Below are 13,986 nucleotides of genomic sequence, written 5' to 3' on the forward strand. Positions count from 1 at the left end.
ACCCGTAGTCAGAGATTTAAGAAATATTGACCATGAATAAACTCTTACCACTGGCTGGATGTCGTTCTCCAGTAACAGGTTAATGAGGTTGTTGTAGTAGTCGATTCCAGCCTGGTTGATCACGTCCAGGTCCCCGTTGGGCAGTATACGTGGCCAAGAGATGGAGAAGCGGTATCCTTTGGCCTGAAACAACCAATCGAATGTCACAATAGCACCTCTACAAGATGTGAGGTCAGAAACTAACGTGCACAGAAAACATGTACAGAAAAGGGCTGTATCATTAGACAGTGATGGTGAACTGAGAAGTGGAAGATAAATACTTATCAAAAATTAAACCTTGCAGTTTCTAGCTAAATCCTTAATATCTGACGTCTACGGCAGAGACAGCTACTGAGACCTCTAACATTTATCTGACTCGACGAGGCTTAAAAAGAGACAGTATTTTACTCAGATGTCCCACTAAAATACACTGGGGACCTGTTACTTCCACAGGATTAGGTATGGAGGGTAATTTGACTGGTAATATGGTTCTTTCTGCTTGGCTGGTATCAGGGTGGACTGTGGCTCACTGTAAGAGGACATACCGACACTGTGTGAAAGCTACACAAAGAAAATTCAATTACAGGAATCTTTCGGTCTGCCAAAGGAAGAAATGCCATTAGTTCGATTACAATGTCAAGAAATAATGTGGACAATTATTGAAATTGGTCAGATATCTGTGTGCTGAGGTCAGGTCTAAAGTTAATGTCATTTGACCATTCTTTCAACACATTCTGTCAACGGCTTTGGAAGTACAAGCGACAGGAGTGGTTTGTAAGATAAGTGACTAAACGTTTTGTATCATGGACTATGACTGAAGTAACTGAAAATTTCAAGAGAAGCCAGTAACACTCGTGACGTGTTTGACTGTTATCAATAGCAAAGATCTGCATAACTTCTCGCCGTCTGATGCTGCCAAATATACGAGTACGTATCAAAAGTTTGCAAAAGTCACTATAGACGATAGTTAAATTTATATGTCACATCTAAATGTTTATCGTACCTCATCGGTTGCGATATTTTTATGTATTTATATGTCTGGGGATGGTATCTGGGAAGCAATCACACCATCATTAGTAATTTAACAGTGTTGAACAACGACCTGCCGTAGGTTTATCCGCCGCACTTTCCATTATGACTTCTGTCAACGTTCCCCTAGGCTCTGGCTAACCCATCTCTCAAAATATCACTTTTTCCGGGAGTGCTAATCCCGCAATGTATGCAGAGCAACTTCTGTGGCGTTTGGAGAGTAGGTGACGTGGTACTGGTGGAGGTAAAGCTGTGAGGGGGGGGGGGGGGGGGGGAGAGGATAGGAAGGTGCAGAGTAGCGGCAGACATGCTTGGTTAGCTCAGTAGGTAGAGCATTTGAACGCGACAGGTGAATATCCTAGGTTCGAGGAATTCAGCAGTTAGGTCTTCATCTTGGCCTTTCATTATCTCTTGAAAACCATGGTGGTTTCTCCTCGGTCTATCATCATCTGCTCAGCAGGATACACCATCTGTTGATCACTATCTCAATTTCATGACGGTCACAATTACGACGCCCACATCGATTTGCTCCGTGTTTCAATTTTACCTTTCGTTTGTCACCTAGCAGAGTTATCATGCGTCTCCTCACTGATCTGTGGATTTAAGAAGCTTAATTTTCAAATTCAGATCAATTGATCAAAAACATTTTTGAGTGTTTATGTTTACGTCTTTTATTGTTCTACCCATTCGACTCCCCCAAAAACAAATTCTCATCAACTGGTCTATAATTTCATATTATATATAATTTTATATTATATTACATCTAATTATATTGTTTTTTCAATATTGCAGAACTGTTGGACAACTCTGACGTTCCTTGAATATATTTGCACTCTTATGTTGTATTACTTTTCCTGCAATTTAAATAATATCTATTACAACAACCTTATCCTCTGTAATATATGCTCTTTCGCAGACTTCGAATGGCCTTACATATATGTGGCTTGTCGTTACTTCTGGAATTTCATTGCCTTCGTTATTAACAAGAAATATTTCCAATTCTTACTTGAAACATACAAGCATTTAAAGAAATACTTACTTGTCTGCACAGCTGTGTCTCTATTAGGGTGTTATTCTACCATCTGCCGTACTCACTAGCAAAGTTTAATACTTAAAATAAATTTATATCTTATATTTTCCATATCTCTGTTTTTATTGTTTCTCTTACAAAATTTTCATTTCTCTATGTTGCTTTCTATCTGGGACGTTAGTGTACAGTTCCATTTAGTTTAGAATAATCTACGGTGTTGTTATTATCGTTTACACGAGGCTCCTGCAGTCTCATAAATACATGCGTTTTTACATTTGAGATTACCTATATTTTGCTTTCTTCATGTCTGAGCATATTTTGCTGTTTTCTAAGGCACGGTTACAATATAATTATCTGGTATGTCAATATATAAGCTTCATCTTATAACATGATGAATATGTTGCTAAATTGTATTTAGTATAAAACCCTATTTCTTAATGAATCCTCACACTGTTCATGTCATATTCGATATCTTGCCAGATGTTACATTCTAGCGTTTTGCCTGTTTCTGCTTTGTATCTTTCTACTTTTATGATTGCTGGATGTTCAGAAGTGGTTTAAGGTCGACACTTTACAATTTTCCAACATGTTGGAAAATGAGATTTCTATTATATATCAAATACCTTAGTTTTAGATGTTGCTTGTGAGTGCTCAATCTGGCTCTGATGTTTTCATCATGACCCCAGTTTTCTGTTGGCCAGCTATATCACTGAATCTTAGCAGCATGGCCCATTCATTGAAGGCGGCAGGCGTGGCCGTGCGGTTCTAGGCGCTTCAGTCTGGAACCGCGTGACCGCTACGGTCGCAGGTTCGAATCCTGCCTCGGGCATGGATATGTGTTATATCTTTAGGTTAACTAGGTTTAAGTAGTTCTAAGTTCTAGGGGACTGATGACCACAGATGTTAAGTCCCATAGTGCTCACAGCCATTTGATTAGATAGATAACTACATATCCAGCGATAACAGGCCCTACAGACGACGCGCTGCTTCCAAAAACTGCCTCCATTTCTTCCTGTTTTGTGCCTGGTTCCTCCATGTGTCTTCAGTCCCCAGGGTTGCTAGATCCTTCGCCACGTCGTCCCTAGAGCGCTGCCTTGGTCGTCCAATGGGGCGTTTGGTGTTTCGTTTCCCCTCAATTACCATCTTCGCCTGTCCTCCATCTGGCACACGGGCTACATGGCCCACCCATTGCATTCTTTTGTTCTTTATCTTCCGCAGGATAGTTGGTTGTCGAATTAGAAGGTAGATTACCTCGTTTTTCCTCCTCCTCCATTCTCCGTTTTCTAAAACTGGTCTCCATATCTTCCTCATTCCTCTTCTTTCAAATATTAATAGTTTTTCCTATTCTCGCTTAGTCATGCTCCATATTTCTTAACCATACATTACTGCTGGGCATATGACTGTGTTGTAGATTTTCATCTTAGTGTTCACTGAGATCGATTTAGGGCCGATCGTCTCTCTGAGTGAATGCATGCATTTCATTCCCAATGCTATTCTTTCCTTGATGTCCATTTTTATGTTGTTGTCCGTAAGAAACCAAGATCCCAAGTATTTGAACTGGTGTACTCTCTTGAACCTCTTGCCACCTATCTCAAGAAATCCTTCCTGCTCTTGGCTTCTTCCTAATAGCATGAACTCTGATTTGTCTTGATTCACTATGAGCCCTACCGTCTGTGTATAATTGTCGATTTTCTTGTACATTCCTTTTAACTCATGCTTTTATTCACTTAATAGTACTTTGTCATCTGCATATGTGATACAACTGAGGTTACCATCCATCTGTACTCCAGCCCACTCCTGTTGCCTACACTCTTTTATTACTTTCTCTAAGATGACATTGAACAGAACACATCAGAGAGCATCCCCCCGTCTCAATCTCAAATGTTTCTGATGTGGCTCCTCGGAAACGTACTGCTGCCTTTGACACTTCCATACAAGCTTGCACCATTCTCACTAGCTTTTCACGGATTTTGAAATCACGCATTGCATTGTACAGGCTATTCCTGTGGAGACTGTCATATGCACGTGAAAAATCAACGAACACGCTGTAGATATCTTTATTATATTCCCATTGTTTTTCAAACAATTGTCTTAGTGTGAAAATGTGATCTATTGTCGATCGGTTTGGTCGAAGGGCAGATTGGTTCTCCTGTATGTTGTTATCTATGAATGATTGCAATTTTCTGAGCATAATAATGGACAGTACCTTATACGTTACATTCAACAAGCTGATTCCTCTGTACTTACCACATACCATGTTTCTTCTCTTCTTGAATATTGGGCTTATTATAGCCAGCTTTCATTCTTCTGGCAGTGTCTCCTTCTCTCATATCAACTTGATCACATTATGTATCTCTAAGTGTAAGCTCTCACCTCGTTCCTTGATTAATTCTGATGTTATTCTGTCCTCCCCTGGGGATTTTTTGTTTCAGAGTCCTTTCATTGCGATCTTCATGTCTTCTTCACTAACATTCCATACTTTTTCATCTTCCCTTCCCTCCGTAGTGTCTGCAGGTAACATCTCATTTGGGTCTTGGCGATTCAGCAGTTTTGAGGGGCATTCTTTCCACCTATCTACGATTCCTTCCTTGTCATTTATCAAGTTGCCGTTCCTATCTCTAATAAAAAAATATGGGCTCTGAATTTTTTATATATGGGAAGAATAACCTTGAATTCATTCTTGTTTTGGAACTCTGCCTCAACTTGTGCTAGCAAACTGATTGCATATATTCTCTTCTCTGCTGTTAGGATTCGCTTTGTCCCCCTTTCCTGTTGATTCTCCCTGTCAGCTAGCCACTTCTCCCTCACCTTCCTCCTCTCTTCTGTAGCCTTCTGGCATGTCTCGTTGAACCATTTCCTCTTCTTCATTACCTTATTTCTTCCCAATATATCCTCCGCTACACTTAGTACCGTGGACTTCATACTTTCCACTCTTCCTCACGTTCTCTCTTTCTTCCAGGATCTCTAGCACCTCAAAACGGTTTCTGATTTCTATAGCATATTGTTCTTTAAGGGCACTATCTCGTAGTTCCTGAACATTCAGCTGCCTCGGGCATGGATGTGTTTGATATCCTTACGTTAGTTAGGTTTAAGTAGTGCTAAGTTCTAGGGGCTGATGACCTCAGAAGGTAAGCCCATAGTGCTCAGAGCCATTTGAACCAACCTGAACATTCAAAGCAGGTGGTAGTGTCCCGTTCTTCTTATGCACATAGGTGAACATTAGTTTAAGCATGCATACAATGATGAAGTGGTCTGAAGTATAGTCGTATCCTCTATACGACCTATCGTCCATGACTATGGCTATAGCGCTGGTCCACCAGGATGTGATCTATCTGGTTGGTGGTTCTTCCATCCGATGAGCACCATACTCCTTACAGGTATTAAATGAACCCGTGTACGAAACTCCTTGGCCATGATGGTGCCTTGTACGAGCTCCGCTGGACCCATGGGTGCCCACTTGAATGTTCCTCAGAGCATAATGGAGTCGCCGCCAGCTTGTCTCCGTTCTGAAGTACAAGGAACTTTTTCCCTGGAAGATGGATTCGCGCCCTCCCATTCGCATGATGAAGAAGGTATCGGGATTCGTCAGACCTTGCAACGCTATGCCACTGCGCCAGCGTCCGCTGCCGAGGGTCATGTGTCCATTTCAGTCGTAGTTGCCAATGTCGTGGTATTAACAATAGCACATGCATGCGTCGTCGGCTGCGGCGACCCATCGTTAGAAGTATTCGGAGCAGTGTGTGTTCAGACACACTTGTACTCTGCCCAGCATTAAAGTCTGTGTTAATTACACCACAATTCGCAGTCTGTTCTGTTTTACCACTCTGCCCCGCCTATGACGTCCGACATCTCTAACGAGGGGTGGCTGCCCAACCCCAAGACGTCTGGACGTGGTTCACCTAGGATCCGCCACGTGTTTGAAGACACTCACCACAACCGACCAGTCACGCAGTTTCGGAAATGCTCGTGCTCAGTATCCGGGCCATCGCAATTCACCGTCGGTCAAACTCAGACAGATCTCGTGCCTCCTCCAATTAACACACGGACGGCACGCTCATTGATGCTACATGCACCTTGCGTGTTTCTGACTGGCAGTCATTCCTCGCCAGGTGGCGCTGCAATCGCCCTGATGGGTTTATATCGATAGTCGGTCGGTCGCCACAATGTTGTGGCTGATTAGTGCATATTATTTCTGAAGAATCATCTTAGCAAGATCGCTAGCAATTCTTTAGATTATAATGGCAGATATACGATGTCATCCGCGGCTGTTGTAAGATTATTAGTTGTACACGCTTCTTACAGTACTGAAAGTCATATAATGCTATTGCGTCAAATAAAGTGGGGCAGAAAACATCGGAGAGTCACAAACAAAATAACACACAATTAAAACATACATCATGGTGTGCTCACGTCCCAGCGTATACTAATCGCTAGACTCCACAACGGCGACGGAGCGGATGTTATACTAGCTAGATTGGCTTTGTGGTGTCAAGCTATCAGTATATGCTGGGACATCAGCACAATGGCGACTTAGCTAGTATAATACTGGCTAAGTCGCTTTTGTGGTGTCAAGAGATCAGTGTACACTGGGACACGGGCACAACATGTTGTAATTTTTAATTGTGTGTTATTTTAATTGTGACATGCTGATGTTCCTTGCCACGTTTTAGTTGATGCAATAACACTATGTGACTTTCACTATTATAACGAGCATGTGCTACTAATAACGTTACATGATCGGAGGATGACAGCGTGGATCTGCCGAAACCAGTCACTGTAATAAAAATAATTGCTAGCGATCCTGGCTTACCTGATCATTCAAGAGTTATATCCGAAAATGAGTTAAACACATATTTGTTTAACTTTCTAGCAACAGCTAGATGTGTGTCACTACAGGTGACGACAGAGAATCTCTGTACTTGGAATGTGGAAAAAAGAAAGTATATTACGAAGCACGAGGATAACGAGATTCTTCAGCATTCTCATAATGTCATCAATTTTGTACTACAGAATAATAAAGCACTGTGCGTCGGTTTCCTTTCGCATTACACTCACCCCCAGTTCCTTGAGCGCCTGCACATCCTCGGCATATTTGTGGTACGAGTCACAGGCCACATCTCCATTGTCCCCGTTGTTGCCGTACTCCGGATGCTCATGCAGCATGTGGTCCCAAATGCTCTCTCCTTTGCCTATAATGTAACAGGGTAGTAGGGCGTCTTGTTAACTTAGATAAACTACTGAATGAAAAAAAACTTCCAGTTTCGTCCACAAAGATTACGTTCAGGTTCCAAAAGGGCCAGACCAACATAGCACACAGAGTAATACTGTCAGAAATAATGATATAAAAGTATATATAATATCTGTCATACCTCACCTATGAATAACAGAATTCCACAACCGTATAGACATGGAGAGCAGCTATAGTTAATCTGATAGATTTATATTGGAGTGAATAGTTGTCAGCGTACTAAAACCTATACAGTTTGCTCGACATTAAATGCCACACCAAAATACACGTTTGATAAGACTACAGACAAAGAATCATATAAAAAAACTAGAGACCAATTTCAAGCTGTAATAAGAAACCTTGCATGGCAAACAATTTTTTAGCCGTTCCATAGGAAGAAAACCTTATAAAATTTGCGAGTCTGAGTATTATTATTAAATCATCATGCATCAACAAATATAAAGGACATGCATCAGATCCTGGTAGTTTTGGCGAGTGTCAACGATCACTCACACCTAAATGGAGGTGCTTAAAACTATCGAGCTACTTCCTTGCCTTACGTCCATGATGGCATTCTGTTCGTACAGTTTGGAAATATTTCTTGTCAGTTCCGGTGCTGTAAGCTATTTTTAAATCAAAATGGTAATCAATACAACGCAAAACAGGTAAAGTTGTGAATTTCATTTTTGTTTACTTTATGACTGGTTTCGGGTCGAGATAGATTTTCAGATCATCCAGATAGTCAAATTAATGTTTCGCAATATATAATAACCATGTTATGATAACAAACACATGGGTATGAGAAAGTGCAAATTAACGGTTACAGAGCAAACGAGTATGTTTGTCGTATTGACATGATTGTTGTATTTTGTGAAATACCATTTTGACTATCTGAATGATTTGAAAATTGGTATCGACAAACTAGTCATCAACAAAATAAAGTGAGTTTAGCAGTTTTGGCTGGTTTTCTTTTGTACTGATCAACAACAGTTCCCGTCCTGAAACTGTTCCAACTTCATGGAAGTTCGTCACATGGTAATGATGCTCAAGAGAGTATGTTTTTACACTGTGTAGTGCACTTTCCAGAGCTTGCAATATAATTAGTTACAATTAATTTACTGCACAATATTAACAATATAACTCCAAATGAACAATGATAAATTTAGATCAACCAGAATGCAACTAGCGTACAAATAGAGTCTGCAACAGATAATTAAAATGCGACAGGAGGAAAGAGGATTAGTTTGAGTGATATACTCATGATACATTTATTATTACATAATACAGTTTTTCCTAATGTCTTCTAAGGTCTTCAGTAAGTTCTGTTTACAATAGCTAACATTAGGGAAATGATCTGCGTGCAGATGATGTATCGACCGGATAAAATTTCTAGCAACGGGTCATAACAAATTGTCTGGCTTCTTGTAATGAGAAGAAAATTGATCACTAAGTAAAGAAAAGTCTTCTGGCATGAATGACTAGGAGATCCCGAAAGGCAGGTTCATCAGTCTTATGGGAAAGGTTCTCCCTATCCGCCGCTGCCACAGGCTCCTTTTGTCACGAAAAAGACCCTGGCGCGGCAACTACTGGCTGAGAGCTTCATGCCACGGCCTCTCCTTCCATTGCCGGCCAAATACTGGCAGCGAAAATTTAATTCAGCACCAAGATTCGAACCGACTTACCTCCATGTGAGCAGCACGTCAAAGGCGTGCGTTACCGTCCTCGGCAACAAAGACGTGTAATCGACAATTAAACTGGATAGAGTGAAATGGGTGATACATGGATTTCTGAAGATGAGTTTGGGTCTAGATTTTAATGGAAAACGGGTAGATGACTTCGGAAAAGTGGTAGGTGCAACATCAATCCCTCTAATTGAAAACTTTTGTTCGCAGAATTATCTATAGGAGTTCTTTGCCCAGACGAGAATTTCAGTTGACTTAAGGTGCGACATAAAGTCGCTTAAGAGGCCTGCGACTTATAACGTAAATTGTGAACACATGTTATACACTGTTGTAATGGTTCGCTTAGAAACAGCAGATCTCTTGTTGTTAACAACTATATTTGACGCGTTACGAGCTTAGCCTCTCTTCAGAATATCAAATCAAATGCCTTCATGTCAAGAGTCACATGTGTGCAATCTCAGTCGTGTAGAATCTGAGTATAGCACAGAATAAGAAGTTTTCAGAATGTGACTTGGCCGACGATGACGGCGGCAATGAAAAAAGTAAACAATAAGTAAAAATATTACTCGAGGCCTGTCTTAACTTGTTCCTCAGATTCTAACTCTCCTAGAAACGTCTGGAAATTGCTGAGTATCTTAGATAAGTGTGTCACTCACCATCCTTGTTCCAGGCGCCCTCGATCTGGTAAGAGGATGTGGCAGCACCCAGCAGAAAGCCCTCTGGAAACTGATTGACCTCCCTGGCGCGAGCGGTCGCCAACAGACAGGCGACTCCCAGTATCTCCAGGTATAATGTCACACTTGCCGCCATGCTTAAAGTTGCACCTGTAACGGCGCTCGTTGTCACTTATAAACAGTCAGTGGCACCTGATAACAATTAATTGTCAGTTATTAAAAGTTTCTAATAGCGTGTGATAGTTTTTTATCGCTTATATTGACCTCCCAGTAACATTTCTGTAATCAGATGATGAAGCTCGTCACTTCCTTTACAGACACTACAGAAAACAGTCTCACGCTCTGCGACATTGTTTATACTAATAACTTCCTTTGTCAGTACAGGATATTAACAGCAGTTAACATATAGGCCACTCCAATAGCTACTCTAGACGCAAAAGACTCATCAGAGCGCTTACTGATAGATTTTTTATCTGGTATTTTCGCGTCATAATAACAGTTATGTAGTCGATTGCATTAGTCATTTCTTACGAAGAGACTGCAGATTTAGGTATGCTCACAACTGCCTCTGTCGGTGATAAAAACTACTCAAACAGCCACTACAAAATACAGTGCTAGTCAGAATTACTTGTCCTCATTTTACATCTATGCTGCCGTTCGTCATTGCTGTTTGAAAAGGGGACTTGCGTTGCTGCCTATGAACCACGCAGCAGTGTGCAGTTATGTGACAACTTTTACAACATGCAGCCATAGTTGCAGATGCAGTTAATGCAGATTTGTCAGCAGAATGTGAACATATATAAATGTATTTGACTTGGCTTAGCAGTATCCATTAATATTTTTGAACGGAAAAATCCACCATTGTCTATGTACATTTATTGGAATCTAAACAATTGCAATATTGAATACCCTTGCTACGTTGAATACATCGCATCTCGACAGCTCAGTTTAGCATCGTCACAGCCATTGGACGGGTAACTGCTTGCGTAAGCCATGTGCTGTCGACTGCTTATCGTCTGGATTATGGAAAGGGGCTCAGAGGTGGTCACATGAAGTCCCGAATCACCAGTCTTTGCGCCAACGTTGTTCATTAAATTCCAGTGTACGTAGTGTATGATGAGGTGAGGGCATGTGACGCTGTTCACGGTAGACCGTGCGTCAGATTGGGATGTTAAGCTTGGTGGCCCCATTGGTGTTATTTTAGAGGAGTTACCTATATCCCAGTATCGAGTTTCACCCTTTATCTTCCGTCACCATCAACAACATGTCATCATCATCGTCATCATCATCCAACACAAACATGACACCACACTGCACATACAGCCATTACAGTCGCCATCACTTTCTAGATACACATAAAGACGCGAAATTGCCAATTCGTGAAGGAAGCGTGCCGTGCTGTGCAAAATATAGGAAAAACCATTTCATCCTTTTAGCTTAGCCTGCCCTCAGGAGTCTACTACCGAACAATGACATTCGACTTTACTTTTTTAAGTGACTGATGCGTATTTCTGCCTAAAGCACTTCATAATGGCATCAGTTCGAAATCGAAAGAGATTAACGATAAATATAGCCAGTCAATAGTGAAAATTTTGTCGTTCAGTAAATTAGTGTGCTGCAATGCTTGTAAAACGACAAAAGTAAGGAAAGGCCTTTTAGGAAAAGAAATACCACCGTCCTGCCCAAAAAGACAGGTAAAGGCTACATCGGATTTTGGGGACGGTCAACTGGAAGACAGCAATGACGAGAGTGTTTGCAATCACCAAGAAGCTCACTGTCTCACAAAAAGAAGGTTCAACATAATCAAATAAATTATATAGCGGCGCACAACATAAACTCACTACTTAACACCAGAAAACTCAAGACTTTCAGAGATGAATTAAATTAACAAAACATTTCAATAATGCACAAGAATATACATTTTGTAGTAGGAAACTAAGATGGAGGGATATGAAGCGAAGTCCCCAGTTTGGAACAGGATTTATACTGACTATAAAAATAATGGATTCAACAAATTTGTAAGCAATATCTCCAGGAATTGCAGCTCTGACTTCTAAATCAATGAATAAAACCTACACAATTATGAATGCTCATGCTCCTACAAACGAAAAAGCTTTTATAACAGGAACGAAGGAAGAGATAGATAAATATTTGGATCTTCTCGAACTAAGTGTAAACAGAATAAATGATGGGAATGTAAAAATCTTATGGCAGAGCTATACGCCCAGCTGGGAAAAGAAAGAAAATGTAAAGATATAACCGGAAACTGAAGCCCACGTAAGTTTACAAACAACAATGGTTAAAGACTTGTAGGTCTCTACAGAGAACACAACCTTATATCTAAATAAACATACCTCAAGAGGAAACCATATAAACTTGACACATGGAAACACCCAGACTGGTGGAACGGAGTGACAGCTACACCATGTGTGCATAGACAAATATTTTCATAAGGAAATCTACAATATTAAAGTACTGAGAGGAGTAGACGCAGGCTCACTCCAGTACTTAGTTAAAATTAGAATCAACTTCACCCCATTACTGAAAAAAATGAATAAGTAATAAAACAACGAGATGTGACCAACATCAGCTAACTAAAAATGACAAATACCAACAAAAAACATAAATCATTAAAGGAACAGATTATCCAAAAGAACCGGTACCACCTCAAAAACTAATCCAAAAACATAGTTCCCTGGAATTCACGAAGAAAACGTGCATGGTGGACCCTAGAATGTGACAAAACATGGTTAAAGTTTCAAACATCTACATCGACATCTACATAGATACTCTGCAAATCACATTTAATTGCCTGGAAGAGGGTTCATCGTACCACCTTCACAATTCCCTATTATTCCAATTTCGTAGAGCGCGTGGAAAGAATGAACACCTATATCTTTCCGTACGAGCTCTGACATCCCTTATTTTGTCTTGGTGATAATTCCTCCCTATGTAAGTCGGTGTCAACAAAATATTTTCGCATTCGGAGGAGAAAGTTGGTGATTGAAACTTCGTGAGAAGATTCCGTCTCAACGAAAAACGCTTTTCTTTTAATGATGTCCATCCCAAAACCTGTATCATTTCTGTGACACTCTCTCCCATATTTCGCGATAATACAAAACGTGCTGCCTTTCTTTGAACTTTTTCGTTATACTCTGTCAGTCCTATCTGGTAAGGATCCCACAGTGCACAGCAGTATTCTAAAAGATAACGGACAAGCGTAGTGCAGGTGGTCTCCTTAGTAGGACTGTTACATTTTCTAAGTGTCCGGCCAATAAAACGCATTCTTTGGTTAGCCTTCCCCACCACATTTTCTGTGTGTTCCTTCCAATTTAAATTGTTCGTATTTGTAATACCTAGGTATTTAGTTGAATTGACGGCTTTTAGATTAGACTGATTCATCGTGTAACCGAAGTTTAACGAGTTCCTTTTAGCACTCATGTGGATGCCCTCACACTTTTCGTTATTTAAGGTCAACTGCCACCTTTCGCACCATTCCCATATTTCTTCTAAATCGTTTTGCAATTTGTTTTGATCTTCTGATGACTTTATTAGTCGATAAACGACAGTGTCATCTGCAAACAACCGAAGACGGCTGCTCAGATTGTCTCCCAAATCGTTCCTATAGATAAGGAACAGCAAAGTGCCTGTAACGCTACCTTGGGGCACACCAGAAATCACTTCTGTTTTACTCGATGACTTTCCGTCAACTACTACGAACTGTGACCTCTCTGACAGGAAATCACAGATCCAGTCACATAACTGAGACGATATTCCATAAGCACGCAATTTCACTATGAGCCGCTTGTGTGGTACAGTGTCAAAAGCCGTCCGGGAATCCAGAAATACGTAATCGATCTGAAATCCCTTGTCAATAGCACTCAACACTTCATGTGAATAAAGAGCAAGTTATGTTTCACAGGTGACTGTGCGTCAATAAACTGTTTACTTCGAGGTAATTCATAAAGTTCGAACACAATACATGTTCTAAAATCCTGCTGCATATCGACGTTAACGATATGGGCCTGTACTTTACTGGATTACTCCTACTACCTTTCGTGATTATTGATGTGACCTGTGCAACTTTCCAGTCCTTGGGTACGGATCTTTCGTCGAGCGAACGGTTGTATATGATTGTTAAGTATGGAGCTAATGCATCAGCATACTCCGAAAGGAACCTAATTGGTATACAGTCTGAACCAGAAGGCTTGCTTTTATTAAGTGATTTAAGTTGCTTCACTACTCCTATGGTATTTACTTCTACGTCACTCATGCTGGCAACTGTTCTCGGTTTGAATTCTGAAA

The 13,986-nt window shown here is 40.7% G+C and overlaps 1 protein-coding gene across 1 annotated transcript in view; it reads right to left on the reverse strand.

The window, feature by feature from the left end:
- LOC126413013 (lactase/phlorizin hydrolase-like) overlaps positions 1-9,817 on the reverse strand; it is a 247,660-nt gene extending 237,843 nt beyond the window's left edge. The window contains exons 1-3 of the mRNA XM_050082906.1: positions 9,664-9,817; positions 7,154-7,287; positions 49-183 (exon numbers count right to left, since the gene is read on the reverse strand). Of these exons, the coding sequence (XP_049938863.1) occupies positions 49-183; positions 7,154-7,287; positions 9,664-9,817 (423 nt within the window). The remainder of the gene's footprint in view (positions 1-48; positions 184-7,153; positions 7,288-9,663) is intronic.
- Between the last annotated feature and the right edge of the window lie 4,169 nt (positions 9,818-13,986).

Source organism: Schistocerca serialis, chromosome 7 (assembly GCF_023864345.2).
Source record: "Schistocerca serialis cubense isolate TAMUIC-IGC-003099 chromosome 7, iqSchSeri2.2, whole genome shotgun sequence".
Classification (NCBI taxonomy): domain Eukaryota; kingdom Metazoa; phylum Arthropoda; class Insecta; order Orthoptera; family Acrididae; genus Schistocerca; species Schistocerca serialis.